The 16,906-nt window shown below is 44.4% G+C and overlaps 1 protein-coding gene across 1 annotated transcript; it reads right to left on the bottom strand.

The window, feature by feature from the left end:
* Positions 1 to 256: 256 nt before the first annotated feature.
* On the bottom strand, positions 257 to 16,760 carry LOC110534467 (uncharacterized). Its single transcript, XM_036934463.2, has 7 exons — positions 14,372 to 16,760; positions 13,855 to 13,985; positions 13,500 to 13,670; positions 9,635 to 9,799; positions 5,044 to 5,155; positions 3,863 to 3,984; positions 257 to 1,756 (listed from the first exon to the last, which is right to left on the bottom strand). Exons 1-7 carry the CDS (start codon positions 14,652 to 14,654, stop codon positions 815 to 817), a joined length of 1,926 nt encoding a protein of 641 aa, XP_036790358.2. The 5' UTR covers positions 14,655 to 16,760; the 3' UTR covers positions 257 to 814.
* Between the last annotated feature and the right edge of the window lie 146 nt (positions 16,761 to 16,906).

The following is a 16,906-nucleotide window of genomic DNA, read 5'->3' as shown; positions in this document are numbered from 1 at the left end:
ATGTTTTCTCTTACTGTAGCTTGGATGTAGATAAAATATTTATGCTTTGCCTATTACTCTGATTTAGGATATACCGTTGCACAAGCATGCTGACCTAGGCATACACCAGGTATCAGGCTATATTAGCGAGATGGCCCTGACTAGGTACATTTCGAAAACGATTTATTTTAGCCACAGCTTGCTAATAAAATACAAAATAACTGTTTGCAGTTGTAATATTTGTGTTGTGGAGAAATTACCAGGCAGGAGACGGGAGTATAGTTAGTTTTCGTTTAGTCAAAACCCCTCTTGCTCTACAGTTCCCGGCACCCTAGTGCGCATGTGCATTTCCTATTAGGTGTAGTAACGTAACACTGCCGTAATACATTACTGCTTAGTAACAGCATAGTAACTAATATAAACAGATGTAGATCCCAGATACGACAGCAGTCAGCAAGATACAAACTAATAGTGAAATTATAGAATGCATCGCAGCTGCAGCATTGACCATGCAGACTGTCACCTCAAGTGGTTGTGACTCGTGGTAGCAGCAAAAAATGCTCTCCTTGAGTGTCACCGAGTGCAGAGCTTGGTGTGTGGGAGACAACTCAAGAAGCAAACGGAATAAACTATAAACGGACATTGCACTCAACAGTGGCTTAGCACGTTTATCAAACCAAACATTGAAACACCATTATACAAAGTAAAAACCCAAACCAGTCCATGCATCAATACCGGTATATAGTAAAAAATGATATACAGCCTGGCCCTACTTTAATATTTCAGCTAAAGAATATTTCCCAGATATTCTCTGTGTATGTCTCAAGCCACACTGCTACGATTTCTCCTCGTTGTGAACACTCCTATGTCTGATAAGGTTACTCAGGCGGGAGAAGCTCTTGTAACATAGTTTGCACTTGAAGGGCCTCTCATTGGTGTGAACGGTCTGGTGCTGCTTGACATATTTCACCTTAGCAAAGCGCCTCCCACACGTGGGGCAGGCGTACGGCTTGTCAGCGTCTGTCCTAACGCTCGACCTCCCACGTTGTGACCCAATGACACCAGAGGAGGTAGAAGCAGGAGTCACCCTCAGGTGGTTGGTCTTTGAGCTCCCTCCTTGACCTCTAGCCATTGTTTGGGTGTTGTTGGGATTGTGTCCTGTGTTATAGGCTAGGTACCTCTCATGGTGAACGCCCATCCTGACCCTGTCTGTATTGGTGGGGTAGCCCTGAGGTAACTGAGGAAGGCTAGACCCAGGCTTTCTATGAACCCAGTCACCAGGCATTAAACAAGATCCTGAAGGAGAAGACAGACTTCCTGTTAGACTCACACCAGGGGGGTCTCCCACCACTCTGTGTGAAGGCTGAAGCCCAGGGTGACCTGCTCTGTTCATCATGGATACTGTGGTGTTTGTATCATAGGAACAGGAGGGTCTATCTCTATCAGCCTCAGGCCCTGCTTCATCTCTGCACTGAGACTGTGAAGAGAAGGGTCTGGGCTGCAGACTGGATTCCTGACTAGAGCCTCTGTCTCTCTGATGACCACCAGGACTGAGGTTGTCCAGTCCCCCTGTCCACTGGTTGTGCCCTGTGTAGTGGTGGTGGTGGTGGAGTGTCTGCCCCTCACGGTTCGGTCCTGGTTCTGACTCGGGAAGGAAGAGCGATGGCTCCTGATCCAGAGTTCTGATCTGGGGCCAGGGTTTGTGACCAGCCGCTTCAGAGGTCCAATCTCTCTCGCCAGCAACACCGGATATCAGCAGGTCCTCATGGACTGCAGACTGTAAACACAAATTGAACAGAAGAGCAAATAAAGGTTTATTTCAGAAACTCTTTGCTGTACACACAAACATGACATGATATTATAAAATGTTAACCACAATTAAGCCCATCTTTAACACTGATTCAAGCACCTAACAATATGGAGCCATTGGAGTTAATTATTTTTTCTCCAAATGTCCAAATGTGTTCATTCGACTGACATAAGGGAAATTTAGTCCCTGCAATGATTAAAAAAATAACCAAGTCAATCATACAGTCAATTTTGTATTTAATTTCAACAAAATGGTCATACACTCATAACGTGAAGTACATTACTTTTATTGCACAAAACAATACATGTGATGAGTAGAATAACTTCACTATATTTACTTTTCCGTAAATCTGGTACACATCGCTTTGACGCAATTCATTTTAGAATACTTTGGAAAAGGTTCAGCATTAATAATAATGTATTACATTTCTATAGCACTTTTCATAGAATCTCAAAGCGCTTCAAGAGTAAAAAAACAACCACGCAATATATCATGACGGGTCAACCAATAGCGGCCAAGTCTTTGAAAGCGGCATCCTCCGAAGATGGAGAGGGTCAGTTCATGGCTTGATCAGAGAGAGCTGGTCAGAGAATGGTGTCTGCTGATGATCTCGTAAAAGGTAAGCCTTTCTCCTCATCCACTCTGTAACACCCACTTGGCTGATGCTTCAGCAGCTCTGGGCGCCAGAAAGCGCACCACACACAGTTCAGAATAGTAGCCAGTCGCCCTCTTTACGAAACCCTCTGCCTCAGCACTGCTGGATTCCTTTGTCTCCCATTCCTCTCACGCTTCAGGCGACGACTCAAATGATGTTCTCAAAGGATCTGGAATTGGCAACCAGGTGAAACCAAAAGGATTGTACTGTTTCCAGATGCATTTTTTCAAACAAAAGCTGGCTAAGCCTAAAAGTGTTAACCTGTCAGTCGATTTGCAAATCCTTGGCTCAAAAGTGCTTGACATTTGCAATAAAAAACATGATGTTATCAAAAACAAAAGAGTTGATAAACTAAATATTAAAAACACAAAAATAACTAAATATGTACAGATTTACACATTGCTTCATGTCAAATAAACCTGAATTAAGGCACTATCATCTCATTATAAAACACCAGCATCAAACAGGACAAGGTTGTCACTTTTCATTAGTGAATCATTTTTACAGACACCATCACACCAACCATCCCCATATCATCTACTCTGCCACCTCATCATTCTTTCCTCAGTTCACCTCATCCAGTTTCCTACTACATCCTAAACCAACAGAACTAACTACAAACTAACTAGTACTACATTACATGTCACTATACTCTATACATGGGCTGTGTGCATTTTCTTCTGGTGTATCCTGAGGTAGCTCCTCTCTGAGAACCTCTTCCCGCAGTGTGTACAGGCGAATGGCCTCTCTCCCGTGTGGACCTTCAGGTGCATCTTCAGCTGGTGCTGGTGGGAGAACCTCTTCTCACACTGGGGGCAATTGAAGGGTTTCTCCCCTGTGTGGACCCTTTGGTGCCTCTTCAGGTTGAACAAGTGTGAAAAACTGGCCCGGCACAGTTGGCAGCCAAACGGTTTCTCTCCTGTGTGAATGTCCACCTGTTTGGGGAAACTGAAGGGTTTCCCACAGATTCCATCTCTGCTACTGTAATTTGTCAATGGGCTTGTGTAGCAATTTAGTGTTGAGGCACTGGCATTGTCTGAGGTCTGGTTTAACATTAGGAGAGTGTGAGGAGGACGGCCAGGGAGTGTCTGTGTTGTGACAGGGTCCATGTTCCAGTTGATAGATCCTATAGAAGGCAGGCTGAAGGCAGCACCTGTTATGGGGTTAACCTGAGGTGCCATCAGTGTCTCTGAATCACAACTATAGGAGCAAGACGGAGCATCGCTAGCCGAGTCTGTGTCTGTTCTCTCCTGCCGCTTACGGACACCTCCAAATCTACGCCTCGCCCTGGTCTCAGCCAGTCTGTTGTCATGGAGATTAAGTTTGAATGTTGTTTTGTGTTCAACTGTCTGTTTCTGGTTGTGGTTAACAGGGTTGTTCACCAGCCCAGAGTTGAGGACGCTGTCCCATCCACTGACCTCCACTATGTCGCCTCTGGTCCTGGCCTGCTCAGTGATGACGTCCCTTGGGCCCTTGGCTGCACCAGTCTGGGAATCCAAGATGGTTGGCCAGTCTCCTCTGTTAGCCTCCAGCCAACCACCTGAAGGAAGAGGTTAGAAAATAGACTTTACAAACATGGCAGAGAACTCTACATATGGAGTTTGAGTCAATTACCTGGTCAAGTTCATACATTATGTAGAATAAAAAACATGAGCTGCAGCACACCCAGAAAACTTATTTTGAGTGGAGGTGCTGACTAACGGCGAATAAACAATATATAAAAAAAACATTTTAAAAAGGCGCATTACTATTCCCATTGAAGATCTATTCCTATATGTAGGATATACACTCATTGGCCTGTTTATTCGGTACACCCATTTAGTACCGGGTTGGACCCACCTTTTCCTCCAGAACAGATACGCTGTGGCGTACAAACATTGCTTAATTGGCATCAAGGGACCTAACGTGCCAGGAAAACATTCCCTACCCCACTACACCACCAGGATGTACAATTGGCACCAGGCAGTATGGGGCCCTGGATTCATGCTGCCTACGCCCAATCCTGACGCAACAGGAACCGGGATTCGGCGGACCAGCCAATGTATTTTCACTCCTCAATTGTCCAGTGTAGGTGATCGCATGCCCACTGCAGCCGTTTCTTGTTTTTAGCTGATATGAGTGGAACCTGGTGTGGTAATCTGCTGTAATAGCCTATCCATGACAAGAACCGACAGTTGTGCGTTCCGAGATGCCGTTCTGCACAGCACTATTGTGCTGCAGCATTTTTTGCCTTCTAGCTTGCACGATTCTTGACGTTCTCTCTCGATAATCCGTTTTTTTCACCCACAGGACTACCACTGATTGGATGTTTTTTCTTTGTCGCACATTCTCAGTAAACCCTAGACAATGTTGTGCATGACAAGCCCAGGAGGCCGGCCGTTTCTGAGATACTGAAACCGGCGCACCTGGCCTGACAATCATACCACACTTAAGTCACTCATTTTTCCCATTCTAATGTTCAATCAAACCGTAACTGAATGCCTCGGTGCCTGTCTACCTGCTTTATATAGCAGGCCACGGCCACGTGAATCACTGTCTGTAGGAGCACACCATTTTGTGAATGGGGTGGTTTACCTAATAAACTGTATGTCTCCCTTACCTTGCTCCCCCATCTTGAGTCCACTCAGCAGGTTAATGCTCTCTGGTCCGTCCTCTATCGTCTCCTCTTTGACCAACAGCAGATCAGGCTTCCCATTCTCCATGTCTACTGACTGTAAGAGATACAGAGTGAGAGGATGTTGGATCAAAAAATCTGATATGAACACCCTACTATGGGGCATCTTCTGATTGGGCAATGAGGGATTGTTATGAGTATTGTGTAAACATGTTAGTTGATTTGATTACTTGACACTTTAATTGTTTGATCATTCAAAGGCATGGTCCCACACTTAAGACAAAATTGATCAAGAGCAGGGCCGTATCCACAAACCATCTCAGAAAAGGTTTTAGGAGTTCTGTTAAAACCTGTTTTAAGACAACAACAACAGAAAACATCTCAAAGTAGGTTTTAGGATGATGTTAAGACACTGCCCAGACAAACTCTGAGCCAGGAATAAAATAGTAAAATAAACTCTTGTAATCACGATAGTTTGAGTTACTGCAAAGGAAAGATAGTGATGATGCTTATTGACGTTGGTTATTCCCCATCATTTGAAACAATCCTGATGAGGCATCGCCAGTTTCAAACTCCATAGCAAGCTTCAGAAAACCACGGTGAATGTGACTGTTCATCAAATGTTGCAAATGTAAAATGTTTGGTATAATTTCCGGCTGACGCGATCACTTTGCCTTCTCTTAATTGTCGTGACATAACTATCATTAATGTGATGACTGTTATTTATTGAATCAAATAACTATGTTTAATTGTTACTCAATTAAATTAATGTAATGTAATTAACTCATTAGGAATTTGGGGCACCACGGGAAAAGTTGTTTAACGAGTTACTATCTCCCGACTTAAACTCTAAAGATATCAATATATCAATAACAGCCGTTTATTAATCATTACCTCATCAGTCTCATTCTGAATGTCACTGTAACGAGTGCGCTGAGAGTCGGGAAGCAAGTTCAGGGAGTGAGTGATTTAATAAATAAACGCAACTAAATACAAAACAAGAAACACAAAGAATGCACAGACATGACACTGGAACAGAAACAAAAACACCTTGGTAAGGAACCAAAGGGAATGACATATAGTGAAGGTAATCAGGGAGGTGATGGAGTACAGTTGAGTCTGAAGGTCCGCGTAACGATGGTGACAGGTGTGCGCGATAACGAGCAGCCTGGTGACCTAGAGGCCGGAGAGGGAGCACACGTGACAGTACCCCCTCCCCGATGCGTGGTTTCTGCCGCAGGACGCCAACCAATATGACGATCCCGGGGATCAGGAGCGGACCGGTCACCTCTGCTGAGGCACAGGAAACCTGTCAATCCAGCTGAGACGCAGGAGCATGGCGACCTAGAGCGCAGGAGAGAAAGCATATCTGACGGTACCCACTCCCCGGCGCGTTCGGCTCCAGCCGCAGAACAACAAACCAAGGGACAATCCCAGCGATCAGGAGCGAACCAGTCACCCCTGCTGATGCGCAGGTACCTGTCGCTGGCTGGGTCGCGGGAACCCGACAGACCGGCTGAAGCAGGGGAGCCCGGCGAGGAGGCAGGGGAGCCCGGCGAGCCGGCTGAGGAGCCCGGCGAACCGGCTGAGGAGCCCGTAGCGGCTCCCGGACCCAACATCATTCCACATGACACAAAAAACACTCCCTGATGCTTCCCATAGGTGAGGCGTTTTTATGTTACGAGTGCGCTGAGAATCGGGAAGCAAGTTCAGGGAGTGAGTTTTAATAAATAAACGCAACTAAATACAAAACAAGAAACACAAAAACACCTGGGTAAGGAACCAAAGGGAGTGACACATATAGGGAAGGTAATCAGGGAGGTGATGGAGTCTAGGTGAGTCAGAAGATGCGCAGGTGCGCATAATGATGGTGGCAGGTGTGCGCCATAACGAGCAGCCTGGTGACCTAGAGGCCGGAGAAGGAGCACATGTGACAGTCGCATACTCCTTGATATCTGCAAGAACCCTAACCTTATTGATGAATCAGCAATATACAAATTGGCTTAATTATTTATTTACTAACTAAATAATAACACATACATAAACAAACACACACATAGGTTATTGATTACTAGCGTAATACAATGAAAACAGGTCCCTAGTGGACTAACAAAAGCATGACCGTTTGGGAGAGTCAACGGGAGGGTCAACTATCATTGTTACATTTGGAAGATATGCTCACGGAAATACGAATAGTTAGCACCCTGACTACCGCTCATTCAGATTAGAAATGCAATATATTTACACATAGCTGTCCTTGATCATCGTCTATCTCTGTTGAACTCGATGGGTCCTATGGTGAAGTTGTCGAGGGATGTAAGACTCTGGTTTGTCACAATGTCCTTTGTAGAGCTTATCTGGTAGTGGAGTGGTTGTTAGGACAGTTACTTCAGATGTACCAATGATCGTCTGAGATGGGGTTTCTTACTTCCAACCTTGTGTCTTTAGTCAAAGTTCTAGGACCACCTTTACATGCACAGCTGCAGATTGTGAATGTTTCTGGTCGCGTAGTGGAGGTTATCTTCTCATCTTGTGTTGAGGTTGAGAGTTTCTAACTATTTCAACATGTGGACCACGGTCTCACGTCTTTTAGTCTCAATGGTTGATTATTCAGGGTTCAGCTCCCGACCACTTTACACGCCAGTATTAACCCGTCAATGTTCTGGTCTCACCATTTTCAGCCATGTAGCCACCGCTCCACGCTGTCTGGTCTGGTAGTTTCAACCATTCGTAACGTCCGACTCATCGTCCGTCTACTTGGTCTCAAGGTTGATTTATTCAGGGTCAGGCTCCCGGTCGGGACTTTACACGCCAGCAACAACCCGGCATAATGTACATTTCGTTACCAAGGCTTTTATCCTCGGGTAAAAAGGGGGCGTTCCATCACGCAGACACAATGTCTGTGCTCACTTGGATGTGCTTACTGACAGGGCACAAGTTTTTTGAAAACAATTCTCATTTAGAAGGCTAAAATCACATTGCTATCTTCACAAGTATTCTCATATTTAATAATATATTTTATATAACATTTAGATGTAAAGTTGATACAGAATGCTTACACTTTCAGATTTACTGTTACTTTGTTATACCATCCTTAATGACATCATAAAATAATAAACAATATGATTATTCTTTAGATCCCCGCCGACCATTCTTATCTTATGATTATTGTTCCAAAGTTCACTCTTTGGCCATTAGAGTTTTTGGCAGCAGAGGTCTTCTGTGGACAAAGGCCTTTCTTTGGTGGATACTGAAAGCCAGAGAGGGAAAGTTCCCTCCTGCTTAAATATACAACACAGTGTTAAGGTGTCAAGACCGGCACAACCTCCCTTCCCCTCTTCTGTGGGAGAGAGGCTATATTCAAACATTTGCCTAGCTGATGGGTCCTTTAATCCACTGTCAGGAGAGTCATGACATAATTCTTACTTAATAAACTTTGTAACACATCTCCTTTGCATACAGTTGATCAGGCTGTTGATTGATTGATTTGTGGAATGTTGTCCCACTCCTCTTCAAGGTTCTGGAACAAAACAGTCCAAAACGGAGAGGTGCCGGATCCTGTTCCTCAAATTAAGCACCGGTTTTAGAATATTGACAAGTTCCAGTTGGGATACAAGTGCGCTCTGATCATCTCAATTCTTATTTTGTCCAAAAAAGTGTCAGTCTCGAGTGAACATCTTGGCCATGTTCTGTTATAATCTCCACCCGGCACAGCCAGAAGAGGACTGGCCACCCCACATAGCCTGGTTCCTCTCTAGGTTTCTTCCTAGGTTTTGGCCTTTCTAGGGAGTTTTTCCTAGCCACCGTGCTTCTACACCTGCATTGCTTGCTGTTTGGGGTTTTAGGCTGGGTTTCTGTACAGCACTTTGAGATATCAGCTGATGTACGAAGGGCTATATAAATAAATTTGATTTGATTGACACTATCAAACACAAGTGCTCCCTCCATTAAAGGCTCAGGCATATTTTTGAGCAGCTTGATGTTAAACTCCAAAGGGATAACTTGAAATAACAATGTAGGTAATTAAATCATCTTTAGGCATATCATGTGAAATAGGCCTCGTGAAATCATTGTCAAATGCACAAGAGATACTGTTGCATGTAAGTCTAGATCATGTATGGATTGATCATATAGAAAAATCAACAAACAAAATTAAAAACTCTAAAGCAATTGCCTGTCTATGGAGCAGGAACCCTTGACTCATTGCCTTTTCCTATTATCAAGACACCTGCTGATAACGCTTAACTGGTTAGGACATCTCATGAGGTGTCCTAAATCTTTGTCGGCTAGGTGGGATTCATATGACTGGAGAGGTTTCATGCATAGCTTTTATTTTTACCCATAAGAGTAAAATGTCTCTTAGAACGTGCGACCAATTTTCTACACAGAGACACTTTATGGATACACGCTCAACAAATAGTCTGAGTGGTGCTAATCCAGGATCTGTCTATATAATCTTATTCATTACGATCTAAAAGTTCAAACTGATCCTAGATCGGCACTCCTGCTCTGAGAGGCTTTGTGGATACAGGCCCTGAACTAATACCATTCAGAAAGTAGTTCACAGTGGGCTCACCTCAGTGAGACTGTGTGTGGTCCTGTGCTGCTCAGCTGGTTCCGCTGTGGGTTCAGGAGGAGGTGTAGTCTGGTTGTCCTCCATGACCATGATCCTCTCAGGGTTCCCCAGACCCTCCTCATACCCCTCGACCTTCACCAGCAGCACCTCTGGATCCTCCTCATCCTGGAAGAGACAAGTGATGCAGATTAACCAGACATATACTCCCTCAGAGGTGTATCATACGAAGCCAGCTAGATCTACTCAGGGTTTTCTAAAGCTAACCAGCTTCACATTCCAGCTCAGGCTTCATCAGTACCACGACGGTGGATATTGCGCATCCATCCATCTGCGCGCCGCTAACTCTAAGCAGGCTTGTAAGTGCACGTGAATGTCGCTCATGGCTAGTCGAACGCCGAACTCTTCATTGAGACAATGCTAAAACCCCAATCCATGGGAAAGTCAGTGGCATCATTTTGATTTTATGCCAAAATCAAAATGAAGGAAAATGTTATCTTGCAAATCCAGCACGATATGGTGTGAAATGTGGATTTTAGAAGTGCCGCTGTCATTTTATTACTTGCCGTTAATGCCGTCTTTTTTCCCACTCCTATCAAGAAATATTTTTAATGTCATAATAATAATTGTATTTTCCAAACAGAAGTTTTACTGTGCTGTAAAGTTTCAAATGCATTCTGTCATTACTAAATAATGTGGCAGGTATTTTAACATGTTACGCTTTTTTTAACACGCAAAAAAACACTTGATTTAATAAAATATTTAAATCCTCTTACTCAAATGAAGGGGTGATGATGCAGTCTTTGCGAGAGGGAGATAATCTGATTTAATTCGTTCTCAACTCGCAGCTCAGACACTTCATTCAGGATAAATGGAGTTAGCCCTGAGTTAGCCTGCCCGGAAGCAGGTTAGTTCTGAAGGATTCGTTGCCATAGAAATGTACCTGACTAAAAGGTGACTGGTTATCCCGAGTTGAACTCAGAGTTGATCAAAGTTACCTCACTAACTCCTCAGGATACCCCTCAGGTACGTACACATGGATAATAAACACACTTTCAACATGTAGTGTTTACCCATCCCCACTACATGAGTCCTTTACTGTAGTTACAGAATGATTTCATTGTTGTTAAACCCATCATGGTGGACGTAAATAAGATGTGGCTTAAAGGCAATTGTCTTGGTTGTCTGTAGCGTATGCCTGCCCATATCACAACCCCCACTGTCACCATGGGGCACTCTGTTCACAACGTTGACATCAACAAACCACTCGCCCACACAACGCCATACAAGTGGTCTGCGGTTGTGAGGCCGGTTGGACGTACTGCCAAATTCTCTAAACCGACGTTGGTAGAGAAATGAACATTCAGTTCTCTGGCAACAGGGCTGGTGAACATTCCTGCAGTCAGCATGCCAATTGCACGCTCCCTCAACTTGAGACATCTGTGGCATTGTGTTGTGTAACCAAACTCCACATTTTAGAGTGGCCTTTTATTGTCCCCAGCACAAGGTTCACCAGTGTAAGGATCATGCTGTTTAATCAGCTTCTTGATATGCCACAACTGTCAGGTGTATGGATTATCTTGAAAAAAAGGAGGAATGCTCACTAAGAAGGATGTGCACAACATTTTAGAGAAAAAGCTTTTTGTGGATATGGAAAATTTCTGGAATCTTTTATTTCAGCTCATGAAACATGGGACCAACACTTTACATGTTGTGTTTATATTTCTGTTCAGTGTGTGTGTGTGTGTGTGTGTGTGTGTGTGTGTGTGTGTGTGTGTGTGTGTGTGTGTATATATATACATCTCAATCATTGTGGAACGAACAGCGGACTGAAGATGGGACGGTCGGGCATTCGTGTGGTTGAGTCCCTTTCTGCTGTAACATGCTCTTAACAAGGCAATGACACTTTGTAGCTCCTTGCTGAAACAAGCAACATGTTCGATTACGCCATCATTGACTTGAATGGGGTTGTATTATGCCATCATTGACTTGAATGGGGACGCCCGTTCTATTAATTCTATTTCTATGCAGAACATGCAGTCAGGAGCAAAGGAGAGGAGAAAAAGTGTGCCGTAGTGTAGGTATATTTAGTAAGTGTATATTGGTTATAAAGCGCTGTCAGGTGTATGCAGAACAGGGTGAGATCACATGTGACGTATACTAAAGAGATTCTCAATGAAAGTCTTAGGATGAAAAGTCCCATTTTGTGTTTATTAAACAAACAAGTTTTAAATACACCAGATGAAAACCACACATACACGTCTCAACTAGAAATCTGCATGAACTTGATGAACTGCATTCATTTTCTCATTAAAAGTGTCTTGGGGAAAAAATGAAGGAGTTGAATGGAAGTAATGAAACAGGCATTTGTGAACATCATATAGCCTATGCAGTACAAACACTATGTAAGAGACTCATTAGGCTTATATATGCCTTATATATCACACGCGTTGATGCAATGTTGTACCCAGGAATATTCAACACTGAAATCTGTTACTCTCATTATTCCAAATGCATCTGTGGATTTTTTCTGCAGACAACAATGAAAATTAACCTTAGTCTTTAAAGAAAGACTTAGCGTTATGAGGTTGCCACAAGCAGCACTGCAGAAATTGCAATGAGCGTGATGCAAGACATTGCTCTCACAGTCACGGAGTATCTGTGCATGTGCACGGGTTCGCATCACGCTTCTACATAGTACGTACGGTACCAAAACCGCAGAGAAGTTAAGCCTCACATTTAGCTGTTGCACAAATTGACCCACTACACGTTGTTTCCTTTGTGCATGTACTTCTATCGAGTGGAATGGTTTCTTTCTATGTTATTGAGTGGCATGGTTTTTCTTTTGGTGTATCCTGAGGTAGCTCCTCTCTGAGAACCTCTTCCCACAGTGATTACAGGCAAACGGCCTCTCTCCCGTGTGGACCTTCAGGTGCATCTTCAGTTGGTGTTGGTGGGAGAACCTCTTTTCACACTGGGGGCAGCTGTAGGGTTTCTCCCCTGTGTGGACCCTTTGGTGCCTCTTCAGGTTGCCAGCCTGGGCGAAGCACATGTGACACTGGGTACAGCTAAATGGTTTCTCCCCTGTGTGGACCCTCTGGTGGATCTCCAACTTCTGGGTGCAGCTGAAGCCTTTCTTACAGAACATGCAGAGGAACCGTTTCTCTTTACTATTGCCGGATGTGGCCCCCCCTCCCTGAGCCTGGGCTGTAACCCTGTCGTTTGAGTTCAATACCTGATCGAAAAGGACATGGCCATGTGAATCGGAAGGAGCAATCGACATGGACACTGGGTCGCGATCCCTGAGTTTGTGTAAAGGGGAGTGGTTTGCGACATTTAGATTTGTCTCTAAGCTTTCCCTGTAGTCTAAGAAGTCATTGGTGCTGCCCTGTGAGTGTCCTTCTCCTAAGTGAGTGTCGTCTGCATTCCATGTCAGAGGAGTGTCACCCTCCACTTTCACAGTCACCTCATCTATGACTATAACCTCCCCTTTCTTATCTAGGCACCCGTCAGAGTATACACTATTACTGCGCCGGTTCCAGTCCCCTCTAAACAGATCAGTCTGTGTCTCTAAACCCAAGGATATGTTGCCAGGGTCCATCTCCGTAGTGTAAGAACAAGATGGATCATCAACACCAGTGTCTAACGCATCAACATCACCATCCCCACGGGAATGAACAGGCCTCTGGCTCTGGTGTAATACCGATAAGTACTCTGAGCCGGGAGCAGGGGGACAGCCCAGTCTCCCAAGTCCCAGTCTCTCTGGGTCTGACCTACGGTCAGATCCTGTGTGTAAGAGCATTTGTGTTACAGTTAAAGTCTCGGTGTCTGTCTCTGACTTGAGGACGGCGTTCGGCGTTCCACTGACCTCCGTGACGCTGTATCGGGTTCTGGGCTGCGCAGCGGTGGTGGTGGTGGGGTCCTCTGTGGCTACAGGGGGCACTCCAGCCGCTCCTGTCTGGATGTCTCTGCTGTGCCGTGGGTCCTCCTCTCCTTCAGACCTCTCCTGCTTGACCCCAGGACCTACAGCCTCTGCAGACTGACACAAGAAGAGGTTATTACTGGTACATGAGTTGAATAGGATAACAATGGCATAGTGAAGTCTCACAGGCAGGTAAATGAGGATGTACATGTTAGCAAGTGAATAGCTGAGGGCAGCCTTTCTGAAATAAACTGGCCACATTTGATGTACTGTCATTTTGATGTAATACTATTACACTAACCTCGATCACGATAACATGCTGGGTTGAGGTTCCACTCCCCTCATCAACAGTGATTGGCTGGTCATCTCTCCATGCATTGTGTCCCGCTGGCTTCACAAAGCTCCTGTGGCCTCCAGTGAGATGTCCTTCACCTGAGACAGTGATTGGGGGAAAAGAGGTGGTTAGGTTAACTACTGTCAACGCTATAACGCACTATTGACAGTTTTGACACTAGAATTGTTAAGAATGTAAGGTAACACTAAGCATAACTTATTGATATACTATTTATAGATGGATTGACTGTTACATGCTTCATATGGTTTTCAATTAATAGGAAATGCAGTAGATCAAGAATCTGGTTAGAAAATGAGTGTGTTTCTGCAAGTTAGTTAAGTAATCAGTGGAATTATTGCATACTATACAGAAACTGACCAAGACCCAATTCTGGTTAACCTGTTGTTAACGCATCTAAAGTCACACATGTGCAGATGTGAACGGGGCGACAGGCCCCGCTGCCTGGACCTTCAGAAAAATGTACCTCTTGCCATTCCCCTGTATCGGTCGAGGATCTTGACACTACTGGGACGACTGGCGAGGACGCGCTCTCGCGTTGTCCTCTCTGCGCGCTCCCGTGCCACCTTCATTTCCAGTAGCTGTAGTTTCCTCCTCAATGTCCTGTTTTCTTTCTGGCTTTGAGTTATTTCTAAACGAAACACTGCATAGTCGTCGTCTACGAGTTTGCAGACCTCTGCCACGGCTGCATTCGCTAACACCTCCATAATGGAGGCGATTTGAGTGTGAAAAACCATACAGTTAGCCATTGTTAGCTAACGTTAGCAGCTAGCTAACGTTAGTCACCTAAATAACAGATCTATCAACCAAGTCCTGTCCCCAACGCGAATTAAAAACTACCTGGGGTAAGTATGTGATGCTATGCAGTTAAATTAGTCAAATGTAGATTTCCACGCTGTTAATAAACGTCTAAATAACAACAAAAACTCTAAAGTGGAAATTGTTCTTGGTCACTTCTGTTTACACTTCTTCTTCAGTGGTTTGTAAATCGCGTTTGACAACCAGCTTTAGTGATGCATTACCGCCACCTACTGGACTGTGGACCAGAGATGGAGAAAATCGAAAATTGAACTCTACAAAATTAAACCATTCCCTTATCGGAATACATCATTAAATATAATATCACCGTAAGGTTTTCTTAACAATTCAATTAAACTTGGCTGTTTAATACCATTATTCCTTGATACTAATAACAAACTGTCCCTTTCCCTCCCATATTCCTGCCACTGAAATAGAATGTGTTACACTGTCTCCATCTCCTGGCATTGATCACACTTCCCAGTCGGATGTTTCCCTAATTTCATAGTGCTGTTAAGCCTTGTGTGTCCCAGTTCCATCTTCCTCCCTTCTCTCTTGGACCTCGCCCACATTTTCCTGGATCTTTTACAGGTGTCTTCCTTTTCCCTCCCTGTTCCTCAACTCTTGCCAATAGTTTTTACAATTTTTTTTTACCACTGTTCTTATTAAACTCTTGGCCTCTGCTTTACTTAATAGAAAGGACCTTATTGGTTGGCGACATGACGGCATAGCGCAAAGGGTGTGGTTAAATTAAAATGGTATGCGTGCTGTCCTTTGAAATGCGGTACTGCTTATTACATTACATCAAATCTCCTATGATCAGTATCTTTTAAGCTGAGAGCAGATTTGTAGATTTGTTTAGAAAGAACAGTGTTAGTAAGAATAGAGTACAAAATAATATTACTTTATTCCATATACACTGAATAAAAATATGAGTTACACTTCATGTTAGGATATTTATTTATTGAAAAAAATTAATTAGGCCCTAATCTATGGCTTGCACATGACTTGGAATACAGATGCATCTATTGGTCACAGATACCTTTTAAAACAATGTAGGGAATTGTTCAGAAAACCAGTCAGTATCTGGTGTGACCACGTCATGCAGCGCAACACAGCGCAATCTCCTTCCCATAGAGTTGATCAGGCTGTTCATTGCGGTGTGTGGAATGTTATCCCGCTCCTCTTCAACGGCTGTGCAAAGTTGCTGGATATTGGCGGGAACTGGAACATGCTGACATACGCGTTGATCCAGAGCATCCCAAACATGCTCAATGGGCGACATGTCTGGTGAGTATGCAGGCCATGGAAGAACTGGGACATTTTCAGCTTCCAGGAAAGGTGTACAGATCCTTGCGACATGGGGTCATTGAATTATACTGAAACAAGCAGTGATGGTGGCGGGTGATTAGCATGACATTGGGCCTCAGGATCTTGCCGCGTTCAAATAGCCATAGATGAAATGCAATTGTGTTTGTTGTCTGTAGCTTATGCCTGCCCATAACATAACCCCACCGCCACCATGGGGGCACCCACACAACGCTGTCGGCCATCTGCTCGGTACAGTTGAAACAGGGATTCATCTGTGGAGAGTACAGTTCTCCAGCGTGCCAGTTTTCATCGAAGGGGAGCATTTGCCCACTGAAGTCGGTTACGACGCCAAACTGCAGTCAGGTCAAGACCCTGGCGAGGATGACGAGCACACAGATGAGCTTCCCTAAAACAGATTCTGACAGTTTGTGCAGCAATTCTTTGGTTGTGCAAACCCACAGTTTCATCAGCTGTCCGGATAACTGGTCTCAGACGATCCCGCAGGTGAAGAAGCCGGATGTGGAGGTCCTGGGCTGGCGTGGTTACACGTGGTCTGTGGTTGTGAGGCCGGTTGGATGTACTGCCAAATTCTCTAAATCGACATTGGCGATGGCTTATGGTAGGCAAATGAACATAAAATTATCTGGCAACAGCTCTGGTGGACATTCCTGCAGCCAGCATACTAATTGTATGCTCCCTCAAAACTTGAGACTTCTGTGGCATTGTGTTGTGTGACAAAACTGCACATTTTAGAGTGGCTTTTTATTGTCCCCAGCTGATGATGCTGTTTAATCAGCTTCTTGATATGCCACACCTGTCAGGTGGATGGATTATCTTGGCAAAGGAGAAATGCTCACTAGTACGGATGTAAACATTTGTGCACAACATTTTA

Source organism: Oncorhynchus mykiss, chromosome 10 (assembly GCF_057628025.1).
Source record: "Oncorhynchus mykiss isolate SJ-2025 chromosome 10, ASM5762802v1, whole genome shotgun sequence".
Lineage (NCBI taxonomy): Eukaryota > Metazoa > Chordata > Actinopteri > Salmoniformes > Salmonidae > Oncorhynchus > Oncorhynchus mykiss.
This window is presented reverse-complemented; position numbering and strand designations above follow the sequence as displayed.